Consider the following 12,121-nt stretch of genomic DNA (forward strand, 5'->3'; position numbering starts at 1 on the left):
TACCAGGCATCAAACTTGGGACCTTGCACTTACAAGGCAGGCACAGGAACCACTGAGCTAAATCCCAGCCTCCTTATTCTGGCTATTGTTTAGATATTGTTTTAGGCATTGTTTCCTATGTCTCCCTGACATACTCTTCATTGAAATCTCTGAAGGTCTTCAAGTTGTCAAATAACTTCTCACATCACTTCGGCTTGGCTGCTCTGTGGTATTTGACAAAACCTCCTGTTTCTCCCTCACTCTGTTCTGTGGCATCCATGGTGCCAGAATCTTTTGCTTTTCCTTCCAATTTTCTAAACGCTCCTGCTTAGCCTAATGATGGAGTTTAAGGATTGTGCTGCATATTCTGCCTTCTTATAGAAGACCTCTCCCTTATTTGTTTGCGATTGAACAAAATAACATTTCTGGGTCTCAATTTCCTCATCTGAAGCAGAGGCTGATCGCAGTCCCTGCTTTAAATAATATAACAACGGGGACTTAAAATCTCAAAATGGTGATTGACACAGAATAAGTATTCTATAAGTTTTTTGAAATCATCAACATTGGTATCGAAGTGAGAATACCTATCATATTACTAAAATTATTTGACAACTACCCTATCTATCTATCTTTCCCCAGTGCCTAGGCCAGCACATGGAACAGGCATAAGATCAAGAAATATTTGCTAAAAGAAATTCAGGTGCAGAAATAAATTCCAAATTAACTCTATTTTCCTATCAAAAAAAGAGGTTATTTCCTCTGAGTTCCCCATGCATGAGGAGGATTTAGGAGAAGTGGGTCTTTATTTGTCCACACAGTTTTTTGTTTTTGTTTTTGGTACCGGGGATCAAACTTGGGTCCTTGTGTTTGCGAGGCAGGTGGCGGCACCACTGAGCTAAATCCCCGGCCCCTGTCCACACAGTTTTGAGTAGAGGAACTTTAAAGAACCTGCCACTCCTCACAGGTGAGCACTGTCCGGCCGTGTTAGATCTAGAATTGAAAATAGGTGGGTGACAAAGAGTGTAGCTCGTACGGGCTCTGGGCTCCAAATATATAGGCAGAATGTGCTATGGTCTGATGAAAAGCTGTATCTAACGCGTAGTACCTGAAGAAGGGATCCGAGGAAGAGAGGAAGAGCCTGTTACGCTGCTAGGGGTCACATCAGCCGCTGCTGTAGTAGACACAAGTGATGAACTCTGCGAAGGGCTTTCTGTCTCTGTCCTTATAGGCTTGAAGGCTGGGAAGGTTGCAGGGAGGCTTAGGGTTGAGAACAGAGACTGAGTGGGGCCCTCAGTGACTCCGGGGTCTGACTCCCTGGGGGATGTGCCCTCGTGTACGTCAGATATCTTGAAGGCTGTGCCCGACACGGCAGTGGACGTCCCTGTCACCTGGAACGCTGAGGACGAACGGGTCCCTGGGGGAGCCGTCTGAATCCCCTCTACCCCAGGGCTTGAGGATCGAGGCAAGATGTTAGAAGTGGTGACATCTGGTAGAGCTGACTCGGTAAATGGCAAAACGCTGGTTTGGCCTGTGCTTGTCCCGGAGGAAGCAGAAGGGCCAGAATGTAAGGGAGAGGTGGCGGTCAGCACGCTGGACCGAGCTACCCCTGAGGGAGAGGAGGAGGCAGAATATGACTGCCAGGCTGTGCGGCTCCGAGAGCTAACGGTTTTGTGAGGTGTGCTGGCCCCCAGGCTGTCTGTTGAGGTGGTCACAGTCGGAGGCATTGATGCCCGTGTCTGGATGGCAGCCTCACTGGTGGACTGGAGACTCTCCCTGGTGGAAGCAGGCGTGGAGAGGCTGTGTGTCCATGTGGTGGGAGGTTCGGTGGAGGGGGAGCTGTCGGCACCAAGGGTTCCCAGGGTGTTAGTGGAACTGCTTTCCTCCTCAGGGCCGGAGGGCACCTCAGAGGCTGTGCTGGCCACAGGGCTGCTCCCTGGGAGTGTGGAGCTGGGAGCAGCAGGGGTGAGGAGGGACGTTGTAGCCTCAGAGTCTGTGACGGTGTGGAGCTCAGTGCTTGCCCCCAGAGTCTGGGTCATTTGGGGGATGCTGGTCCGTCCTGTGGATTCTGGCCAGGATGGAGAGGAAGCTGTCCTTCCGCTGGTGGCTCCGGTGTATGTGGGCTCTGAGGTGGTGGACCGGTCGGGCCTGGCATGGGCCGTTGTGCCCGAGAAAGGAATGGCCGTGACATCGGTACCTGGGCGAGACTGGGCCGTGCCCGTGTGCCCACCAGATCTGTGGATGGCCGTGTGCCCAGCCGAGCTGCTCTCCCCTGCTGGCGTGGTCTGGGTAGATGCTGACTTTCCCGGAGAATGGGTTTCCACATCCGTCTCAGAGAACCCTGAGGACGTGGGTGTGGATTTGGGCGCTCCGGAGTCCCCTGCAGTCAAGGTGTGCACCAGAGTAGCGGGGGATTGCTCTGAGGCAGTGGGGCTGGATTCTAGTCCAGAGGTCGTGGTCTGCACGCTGGACCAGGGCACCGCAGAGGAGGCAGAGGCGGAGAAGGTGGCCTCATGGGAAGGTGTGGTGGCCCCCAGGATGTCCTCTGAGGGAGTCACTGTAAGTGGCATTGACACCCATGTCAGGGTGGCTGCCTCGCTGGTGGACTGGAGACTCTCTGTAGTGAAAGCAGGTGTGGAGAGGCTGTGCCTCCTTCGGGTGGGAGGCTGAGTGGAGGGTGAGTTTGTGGCACCGCTGGTTCCTGGGGAGCTGGCAGGGCTGCTTTCCTGCACAGGCGCAGTGCTGGGGACAGAGGACGCCTCAGAGGCTGTGCTGGCCACAGGGCTGCTCCCTGAGGCCGTAGAGTTAGGAGCAGCAGGGGCAGCAGGGGAGGTGCTGGCTCCAGAGGTGGTGGTAGAGGAGGGACCAGGGGTGTGGAGAGAATTCGGGGAGACCTGAGTTGGTGTCATTTGCGTGATGCTGGTCACACCTGCTGATTCTGGCCCTGATAGGGAGGAAGCCATCCTTCCAGTGGTGGTTCTGGTGTGCATGGGCTCTGAGGTGGTAGAATGTTCGGGCTGTGCATGGGACGTGGGGCCTGAGGAGGGGGCTGCTGGGACATTGGTGCCTGGGCCAGCCGGGGCAGATCCTGTGTGCCCGCCGGATGTGTGGATGGCTGTGTGCCCGGCCCAGCTGGTCTCCCAGGATGGCGTGCTCTGGGCAGATTCTGAGGTCCTCAGAGAATGGGTCTCCGTGACTGTCCCAGAGACCCTCGTGGATGTGGGTGTGGATTTGGACATCCCAGAGTCCCCCGTGGTTAAGGGGTGCACCAGAGTAGTGGTGGGTTGGCCTGAGACAGAGGAGCGGGATTCCAGTCCGGAGGTGGTGGTCTGCATGCTGGCCCCCAGGCTGTCCATTGAGGTGGTAAGTGTCGGTGGTATTGACCCCTGTGTCCGGGTGGCAGCCTCGCTGGTGGACTGGAGACTCTCCCTGGTGGAAGCAGGTGTGGAAAGGCTGTGTGTCCATGTGGTGGGACGTTCGGTGGACAGGGAGCTTGTGTCACTGCTGGTTCCCAGCAAGCTGGCAGGGCTGCTTTCCTGCACAGGCACAGTGCTGGGGGCAGAGGACGCCTCAGAGGCTGTGCTGGACACAGGGCTGCTCCCTGAGAGTGTGGAGCTGGGAGCAGCAGGGGTGGCCAGGGAGGTGGTGGCCCCTGTGTTGCTGGAGGTGGAGGTATCCATAGTGCGGAGAGCAATCAGAGAGACCTGAGTTGATATCATTTGGGGGGTGTTACTCATGCCTGCGGATTTTGGCCCTGATGGGGAAGAAGACATCCTACCACCGGTGGCTCCAGTGTGCCCTGGCTCTGAGGTCACGGACTGGTCAGGCCCCGCATTGTATGTTGGGCCTGAGGAGGGAGCCAGTGTGGCATCATTGCCTGGGCCAGCCTGGGTCATTCCCCTGTGCCCACCTGATGTGTGGATGGCTGTGTGCCCAGCAGAGCTGGTCTCCCCTGCTGGCGTGGTCTGGGCAGATTCCGAGGTCCTCAGAGAATGGGTCTCCGTGACTGTCCCAGAGACCCCTGGAGATGTGGGTGTGGATTTGGATACCCTGGAGTCCCCCATGGTTGTGGGGTAAGCAAGAGTAGTCGTGGATTGGCCTGAGGCAGTGGGGCCGAATTCCAGTCCAGTAGTGGTGGTCTGCACGCTGGACTGGGGCACCTCTGAGAAGGAGGACAAGGCAGGATTTGACTGCCAGACTGTGGGCTTCTGAGAGTTGGCCTCCTGCCCAGGTGTGCTGACCCCCTGGGGGCCTGTTGAGGTGGTTACAGTCAGTGGAATTAATCTCTGTGTTGGGGTGGCCACTGCAGTGGTGGAATGGAGACTCTCCCTAGAAGAAGCAGGCAGAGAGAGGCTGTGTGTTTGAGCCATAAGAGGCTTGGTGTAGGGGGAGCTGGTGGAACTGTTTTTTTCTGAGGCTATGGAGGTGGGAGGACCCAGGGTATGGAGAGCAGAGGGGGAGACTTGAGTCAGGGTCTTTTGGGAGAAGCTGGTCATGCCTGCAGATTCTGGCTCTGATGGAGAGGAAGCCATCCTTCCACTGGTAGCTCCAGTGTGTGTGGTCTCTGAGGTGTTGGACCTGTCGGGCCCCACATGGGATGTTGTTCCTGAGGAGGGGGCTGCAGTGGCATTGGTGCCTGGGCCAGGCTGGGAAGTGTCCATGTGCCTGCCAGGTGTGTGGATGGCTGTGTGCCCAGCCGAGCTGGTCTCCCAGGATGGCGTGGTCTGGGTGGATGTCGAGGGCCTTGGAGACTGGGTCTCCATGTCTGTCTCAGAGATCCCCGAGGATGTGGGGGTGGATTTGGACACCCCAGGATACCCTGTCATCGAAGGGTACACCAGAGCAGCAGTGGATTGGCCTGAGTCAGTGGGGCCAGAGCTTAGTCCAGAGGTGGTGGTGTATACGCTGGACTGGGGCACCGCTGAGGACGAGGAGGAAGAGGAGGAGGAGGAGGAGGAAGAGACAAGATTTGTGAGCCAGGCTGTGGGGCCCAGAGAGCTGGCTTTGTGGGCAGGTGTGCTGGCCCCTTGGCTGTCCGTTGAGGTGGTAACAGTTGGGGGTATTGACCCCTGTGTCCGGGTGGCTACTTCGCTGGTGGACTGGAGACTCTCCCTGGTGGACGCAGGCGTGGAGAGGCTGTGTGTCCATGTGGTGGGAGGTTCGGTGGAGGGGGAGCTGGTGGCACCGCTGGTTCCCGGGGAGCTGGCAGGGCTGCTTTCCTGCACAGGCACAGCGCTGGGGGCAGAGGACGCCTCAGAGGCTGTGCTGGACACAGGGCTGCTCCCTGAGGGTGTGGAGCTGGCTGCAGCAGGGGTGGCTGGGGAGGTGGCTGCCCCCAAGGTGGAGGCCTCTGTGACATCAGTGCCTAGGCCAGCCAGGGCCGTGCCCTGTGTGCCCATGTGCCCACCTGATGTGCGGATGGCTGTGTGTGCAGTCGAGCTGGTCTCCCCTGCTTGTGTGGTCTGGGCAGATGCCGAGGTCCCCAGGGAATGGGTCTCCATGTCTGACTCAGAGACCCCCGTGAATGTGGGTGTGGATTTGAACATCCTGGAGTCCCCTGTATTTGAGGTGTGCGCCAGAGCAGTGGTGGACTGGCCTGAGGGAGAGGAGTGGGATTCCAGCCCAGAGGTGGTGTTCTGCGTGCTGGATGGTGGGACTGTTGAGTTGGAGGAGGAAGAGGCAGGATTTGTCTGCCAGGCTGTGGGCCCCCAAGCACTGGCCTCATAGGAAGGTGTGCTGGCCCCCAGGCTGTCTGTTGAGGTGGTCACAGTCTGTGGCACTGACACCTGTGTAGTGGCAGCCTCGCTGGTGGACTGGAGACTCTCCCTCGTGGATACAGGCGTGGAGAGGCTGTGTGTCCACGTGGTGGGAAGCTCGGTGTAGGAGGAGCTGGTGGCACCGCTAGTTCCTGGGGAGCTTTCAGAGCTGCTTTCCTGCACAGGCTCAGTGCTGAGTGCAGAGGACTCCTCAGAGGCTGTGCTGGCCACAGGGCTGGTATCTGAGGGTGAAGAGCTGGGAACAGCAGGGTTGACAGGGGAAGTGGTGGCCCCCAAGGCTCTGGTTATGGAGAGACCTGGGGTGTGAATGGTACTTGGGGAGCCCCGAGTCTGGGTCATTTGGGGAACGCTGGTCAATCCTGGAGATTCTGTCCAGGATGGGTAGGAAGCTGTCCTTCCGCTGGTGGCTCTGGTGTGAGTGGGCTCTGAGGTGGTGGCTTGGGTGGGCCCTGCATGGAATGTTGGGCCTGAGGAGGGGCCTGCTGTAACATAGATTCTTGGGCCAACCTGGGCCAAACCTGAGTGTGTGGCAGGTGTGTAAATGGCTGTGTGCCCAGCAGAGCTGGTCTTGACTTCTAGTGTGGTCTGGGAAGATGCAAAAATCCCCGGGGAATGAGTCGCGATGTCTGTCTCAGATAGGCTGGATTTGGACACTGCATAGTCCTCTGTGGTTGAAGGGTGCACAAGATTAGTGGTGGATTGGCCTGACGCAGTGTGGCTGGATTCCAGTCCAGAGGTGGTGGTAGGCATGCTGGACTGGGGCCCCGCTGAGGAGGAGGAGGAGAAGGAGGAGAAAGAGGAGGAGGAGGACGAGAAGGCGGAGGTGGAGGCATAGGAGGTAGAGGTGTAGGATGAGGATGAGGAGGTGGGATTTGTCTGCAAGGCTGAGGGGCCCTGAAAGCTGTCCTCCTGGGCAGGTGTGCTGGTCCCCAGGCTGTCCATTGAGGTGATCCCAGTTGGTGGAATTGACCCTTGTGTCTGGATGGCCCTCGTGGTAGTGGACTGGAGACTCTCCCTGCTTGAAGCACGCGCGGAGAGGCTGTGTGTCCCCTCGCTGGAAGATTCAGTGGAGGATGGGCTGGTGGCACTGGTGGTTCCCAATGCTGTGGTTGTGGAGAAACCCAGAGAGTGGAGAGCATTCATGGAGACCCGATTCAGGGTTTTTTGGGGAATGGTGGTCAATCCTGTGGAATCTGTCCAGGACAGGGAGGTCGCTGTCCTTCCACTGGTGGCTCCAGTGTGCGTGGTCTCAGAGATGGCTGACCAGTAAGGCCCTGTATGGGACGTTTTCCCTGAGGAGGGGGCTGCTGTGGTATTGGTGTCTGTGCCAGCCTGGGCTGTGCCTGCGTGCCTGATAGAATTGTGGATGGCTGTGTGCCCAGCCGAGCTGGTCTCCCCTGGTGGCATGGTCTGGGCAGATGTTGAGGATCCTGGAGAACGGATCTCCTTGTCTGTCACAGAGAACCATGAGGATGTGGGTGTGGATTTGGACACCCCAGGATCTTCCCTGGTCGAGGGGTGCACCAGAGCAGCAGTGGATTGGCCTGAGTCAGTGGGGCCAGAGCTTAGTCCAGAGGTGGTGGTGTGCATGCTGGATTGGGGCACTGCTGAGGAGGAGGAGGAGGAGGAAGAGAAGGACATGGAGGCATATGAGGAGGAGGAGAAAGAGGAGTAGGAGGAGTAGGAGGAGGAGGAGGAGGAGGAGGCGGCAGGATTTGTGTGCCAGGGCATGGGGCCATTAGAGCTGGCATCCTGGGAATGTGAGCTGTCCCAAAGGCTGTCCATTGAGGTGGTCACAGTGGGTGGCATTGACCCCTGTGTTGGGGTGGTCTCCCCACTGATGGACTGGAGACTTTCCCTGGTGGTAGCAGCCGTGGAGAGGCTGTGCCTCTGAGCAGTGGCAGATTCCATGGAGGGTGAGCTGGTGGCGTCTCTGGTTCCGGGGGAGCTGGCAGCGCTGCTTTCCTGCTCAAGCACAGTGCTGGGTGCAGAGGACGCCTCAGAGGCTGTGCTGGCCACAGGGCTGCTCCCTGAGGGTGTGGAGCTGGGAGCAGCAGGAGCTGCTGGGGAGGTAGCTGCCCCTGAGGAGGAGGCAACTGTGACATCAGTGCCTGGGCCAGCCTGGTTCTTGCCCGAGTGCCCACCCGATGTGTGAATGGCTGTGTGTGCAGTCGAGCTGGTCTCTCCTGCTGGTGTGGTCTTGGCAGAATCCGAGGTCTTCAGGAAATGGGTCTCCATGCCTGACTCAGAGACCCCCGTGGATGTGGGTGTGGATTTGGAAACCCCAGAGTCCCCCACTGTTGAGTGAAGAGGAAGAGTAGTTGTGGATTGTCCTGAGGCAGAGGAGCCAGATGCCAGTGCAGAGGTGGTGGTCTGCATGCTGGACCGTGGGACTCCTAAGGTGGAGGCGGAGGAGGAAGCAGAGAAGGCAGGAGTTTTCTGCCAGATTGTGGAGTCCTGAGAGCTGGCACTGTGGGTATGTGAGCTTTCCCAAAGGCTGTCCATTGAGGTGGTCATGGTCTGTGGCATTGACTCCTGTGTCAGGGTGGCCACCTCACTGGTGGACTGCAGACTCTCCCTGGTGGACACAGGCGTGGAGAGACTGTGTGTCCATGCATTGGGAAGCTCAGTGTAGGAGGAGCTGGTGGTACCGATTGTTCCAGGGGAGCTGGCAGGGCTGCTTTCTTGAACAGGCACAGTGCTGGGTGCAGAGGACGCCTCAGAGGCTGTGCTGGACACAGGGCTGCTATCTGAGGGTGAGGAGCTGGGAACAGCAGGGGTGACAGGGGAGCTGGTGGCCCCCGAGGCTGTGGTGGTGGAGAGAACTGGGATGTGAAGAGCATTTGCGGAGCCCCGAGTCTGGGCCGTTTGGGTAACACTGGCCAATCCTGCAGATTGTGGCCCTGATGGGGAGGAAGCTGTCCTTCCTCTGGTGGCTCTGGTGTGTGTGGGCTCTGAGGTGGTGGACCGGTCGGGAGTTGCATGGGACATTGGGCCTGAGGAGGGGACTTCTGTGACATAGGCTCCTGGGTCAACCTGGACCGAGTCCAAGCGTGTGGCAGATGTGTGAATGGCTGTGTGTCCAGCTGAGTCGGTCTCGCCTTCTAGCGTGGTCTGGGCTGATGTTGAAGTCCCCGGGGAATGGGTCACTATGTCCTTCCCAGATTCGCCGAAGGATGATGGTTTGGATTTGGACGCCGCATAGTCCTCTGTGGTCGAGGGGTGTGCAAGAGTAGCAGGGAATTGGGCTGAAGCAGTGGGTCTGGATTCCAGTCCAGAGGTTGTGGTCTGCACGCTGGACTGGCGCACCGCTGAGGAGGAGATAGAGGAGGCAGGATTTGTCTGCCAGTCTGTGCGGCCCCTAGAGCTGGCTTTGTGGGCAGGTGTGCTGGCCCTCTGGATGTCCTTTGGGGTGGTAACAGTAAGCGGCATTGACCCCTGTGTCGGGGCGGCTGCCTCGCTGGTGGACTGGAGACTCTCCCTGGTGGAAGCAGGCGTGGAGAGGCTGTGTCTCCTCCCACTGGAAGGGGTGGCGGAAGGGGAGCTGGTGGCACTAGTGGCTCCCATGGCTGTGGTGGTAGAGGGAGCCAGGATATCGAGCACAGCGGGGGAAACCTGAGTCGGGCTCATTTGAGGGATGCTGGTGATGCCTGCAGATTCGGGCCCTGATGGCGAGGAAACCGTCCTTCCACTGGTGGTTCTGGTGTGCGTGGACTGCAAGGCAGTGGACCAGTGGGGCCCCGCAGGGGATGTGGGGCCTGAGGAGGGCGCCACTGTGACTTCCGTGCCTGGGCCAGCCTGGGCAGATGCTGTGTGCCCGCCCGATGTGTGGATGGCTGTGTGCCCGGCCCAGCTGGGCTCCCAGGATGGCGTGGTCTGGGCGGATGTCGAGGTCCTTGGAGAATGGGTCTCCGTGTCTGTCTCAGCGAACCCTGAGAGTGTGAGTGTGGATTTGGACACCTCGAAATATCCTCCCATTGAGGGGTGCACCAGAGTAGCAGTGGATTGGCCTGAGTCAGTGGGGCCAGAGCTTAGTCCAGAGGTGGTGGTGTGTACGCTGGACTGGGGCACCGCTGAGGACGAGGAGGAAGAGGAGGAGGAGGAGGAGGAAGAGACAAGATTTGTGAGCCAGGCTGTGGGGCCCAGAGAGCTGGCTTTGTGGGCAGGTGTGCTGGCCCCTTGGCTGTCCGTTGAGGTGGTAACAGTTGGGGGTATTGACCCCTGTGTCCGGGTGGCTACTTCGCTGGTGGACTGGAGACTCTCCCTGGTGGACGCAGGTGTGGAAAGGCTGTGTGTCCATGTGGTGGGACGTTCGGTGGACAGGGAGCTTGTGTCACTGCTGGTTCCCAGCAAGCTGGCAGGGCTGCTTTCCTGCACAGGCACAGTGCTGGGGGCAGAGGACGCCTCAGAGGCTGTGCTGGACACAGGGCTGCTCCCTGAGAGTGTGGAGCTGGGAGCAGCAGGGGTGGCCAGGGAGGTGGTGGCCCCTGTGTTGCTGGAGGTGGAGGTATCCATAGTGCGGAGAGCAATCAGAGAGACCTGAGTTGATATCATTTGGGGGGTGTTACTCATGCCTGCGGATTTTGGCCCTGATGGGGAAGAAGACATCCTACCACCGGTGGCTCCAGTGTGCCCTGGCTCTGAGGTCACGGACTGGTCAGGCCCCGCATTGTATGTTGGGCCTGAGGAGGGAGCCAGTGTGGCATCATTGCCTGGGCCAGCCTGGGTCATTCCCCTGTGCCCACCTGATGTGTGGATGGCTGTGTGCCCAGCAGAGCTGGTCTCCCCTGCTGGCGTGGTCTGGGCAGATTCCGAGGTCCTCAGAGAATGGGTCTCCGTGACTGTCCCAGAGACCCCTGGAGATGTGGGTGTGGATTTGGATACCCTGGAGTCCCCCATGGTTGTGGGGTAAGCAAGAGTAGTCGTGGATTGGCCTGAGGCAGTGGGGCCGAATTCCAGTCCAGTAGTGGTGGTCTGCACGCTGGACTGGGGCACCTCTGAGAAGGAGGACAAGGCAGGATTTGACTGCCAGACTGTGGGCTTCTGAGAGTTGGCCTCCTGCCCAGGTGTGCTGACCCCCTGGGGGCCTGTTGAGGTGGTTACAGTCAGTGGAATTAATCTCTGTGTTGGGGTGGCCACTGCAGTGGTGGAATGGAGACTCTCCCTAGAAGAAGCAGGCAGAGAGAGGCTGTGTGTTTGAGCCATAAGAGGCTTGGTGTAGGGGGAGCTGGTGGAACTGTTTTTTTCTGAGGCTATGGAGGTGGGAGGACCCAGGGTATGGAGAGCAGAGGGGGAGACTTGAGTCAGGGTCTTTTGGGAGAAGCTGGTCATGCCTGCAGATTCTGGCTCTGATGGAGAGGAAGCCATCCTTCCACTGGTAGCTCCAGTGTGTGTGGTCTCTGAGGTGTTGGACCTGTCGGGCCCCACATGGGATGTTGTTCCTGAGGAGGGGGCTGCAGTGGCATTGGTGCCTGGGCCAGGCTGGGAAGTGTCCATGTGCCTGCCAGGTGTGTGGATGGCTGTGTGCCCAGCCGAGCTGGTCTCCCAGGATGGCGTGGTCTGGGTGGATGTCGAGGGCCTTGGAGACTGGGTCTCCATGTCTGTCTCAGAGATCCCCGAGGATGTGGGGGTGGATTTGGACACCCCAGGATACCCTGTCATCGAAGGGTACACCAGAGCAGCAGTGGATTGGCCTGAGTCAGTGGGGCCAGAGCTTAGTCCAGAGGTGGTGGTGTATACGCTGGACTGGGGCACCGCTGAGGACGAGGAGGAAGAGGAGGAGGAGGAGGAGGAAGAGACAAGATTTGTGAGCCAGGCTGTGGGGCCCAGAGAGCTGGCTTTGTGGGCAGGTGTGCTGGCCCCTTGGCTGTCCGTTGAGGTGGTAACAGTTGGGGGTATTGACCCCTGTGTCCGGGTGGCTACTTCGCTGGTGGACTGGAGACTCTCCCTGGTGGACGCAGGCGTGGAGAGGCTGTGTGTCCATGTGGTGGGAGGTTCGGTGGAGGGGGAGCTGGTGGCACCGCTGGTTCCCAGGGAGCTGGCAGGGCTGCTTTCCTGCACAGGCACAGCGCTGGGGGCAGAGGACGCCTCAGAGGCTGTGCTGGACACAGGGCTGCTCCCTGAGGGTGTGGAGCTGGCTGCAGCAGGGGTAGCTGGGGAGGTGGCTGCCCCCAAGGTGGAGGCCTCTGTGACATCAGTGCCTAAGCCAGCCAGGGCCGTGCCCTGTATGCCCATGTGCCCACCTGATGTGTGGATGGCTGTGTGTGCAGTCGAGCTGGTCTCCCCTGCTTGTGTGGTCTGGGCAGATGCCGAGGTCCCCAGGGAATGGGTCTCCATGTCTGACTCAGAGACCCCCGTGAATGTGGGTG

General features: G+C 59.1%; 1 protein-coding gene across 7 annotated transcripts in view; it reads right to left on the reverse strand.

Annotated features, from left to right (window-relative positions):
* The window catches only part of Muc16 (mucin 16, cell surface associated), an 81,200-nt gene extending 69,079 nt beyond the window's left edge, over window positions 1–12,121 (reverse strand). For all 7 annotated transcript variants that reach the window (XM_033759821.1, XM_033759823.1, XM_033759822.1 and 4 more), the window contains exon 1: window positions 1,085–12,121. In XM_033759821.1, the coding sequence (XP_033615712.1) occupies window positions 1,085–12,089 (11,005 nt within the window). In that variant the 5' untranslated portion in view covers window positions 12,090–12,121. The remainder of the gene's footprint in view (window positions 1–1,084) is intronic.

The sequence above is a fragment of the Fukomys damarensis genome, unplaced genomic scaffold (genome assembly GCF_012274545.1).
Source record: "Fukomys damarensis isolate Sample0158 unplaced genomic scaffold, DMR_v1.0_HiC HiC_scaffold_37, whole genome shotgun sequence".
In the NCBI taxonomy this organism is placed as follows: Eukaryota; Metazoa; Chordata; class Mammalia; order Rodentia; family Bathyergidae; genus Fukomys; species Fukomys damarensis.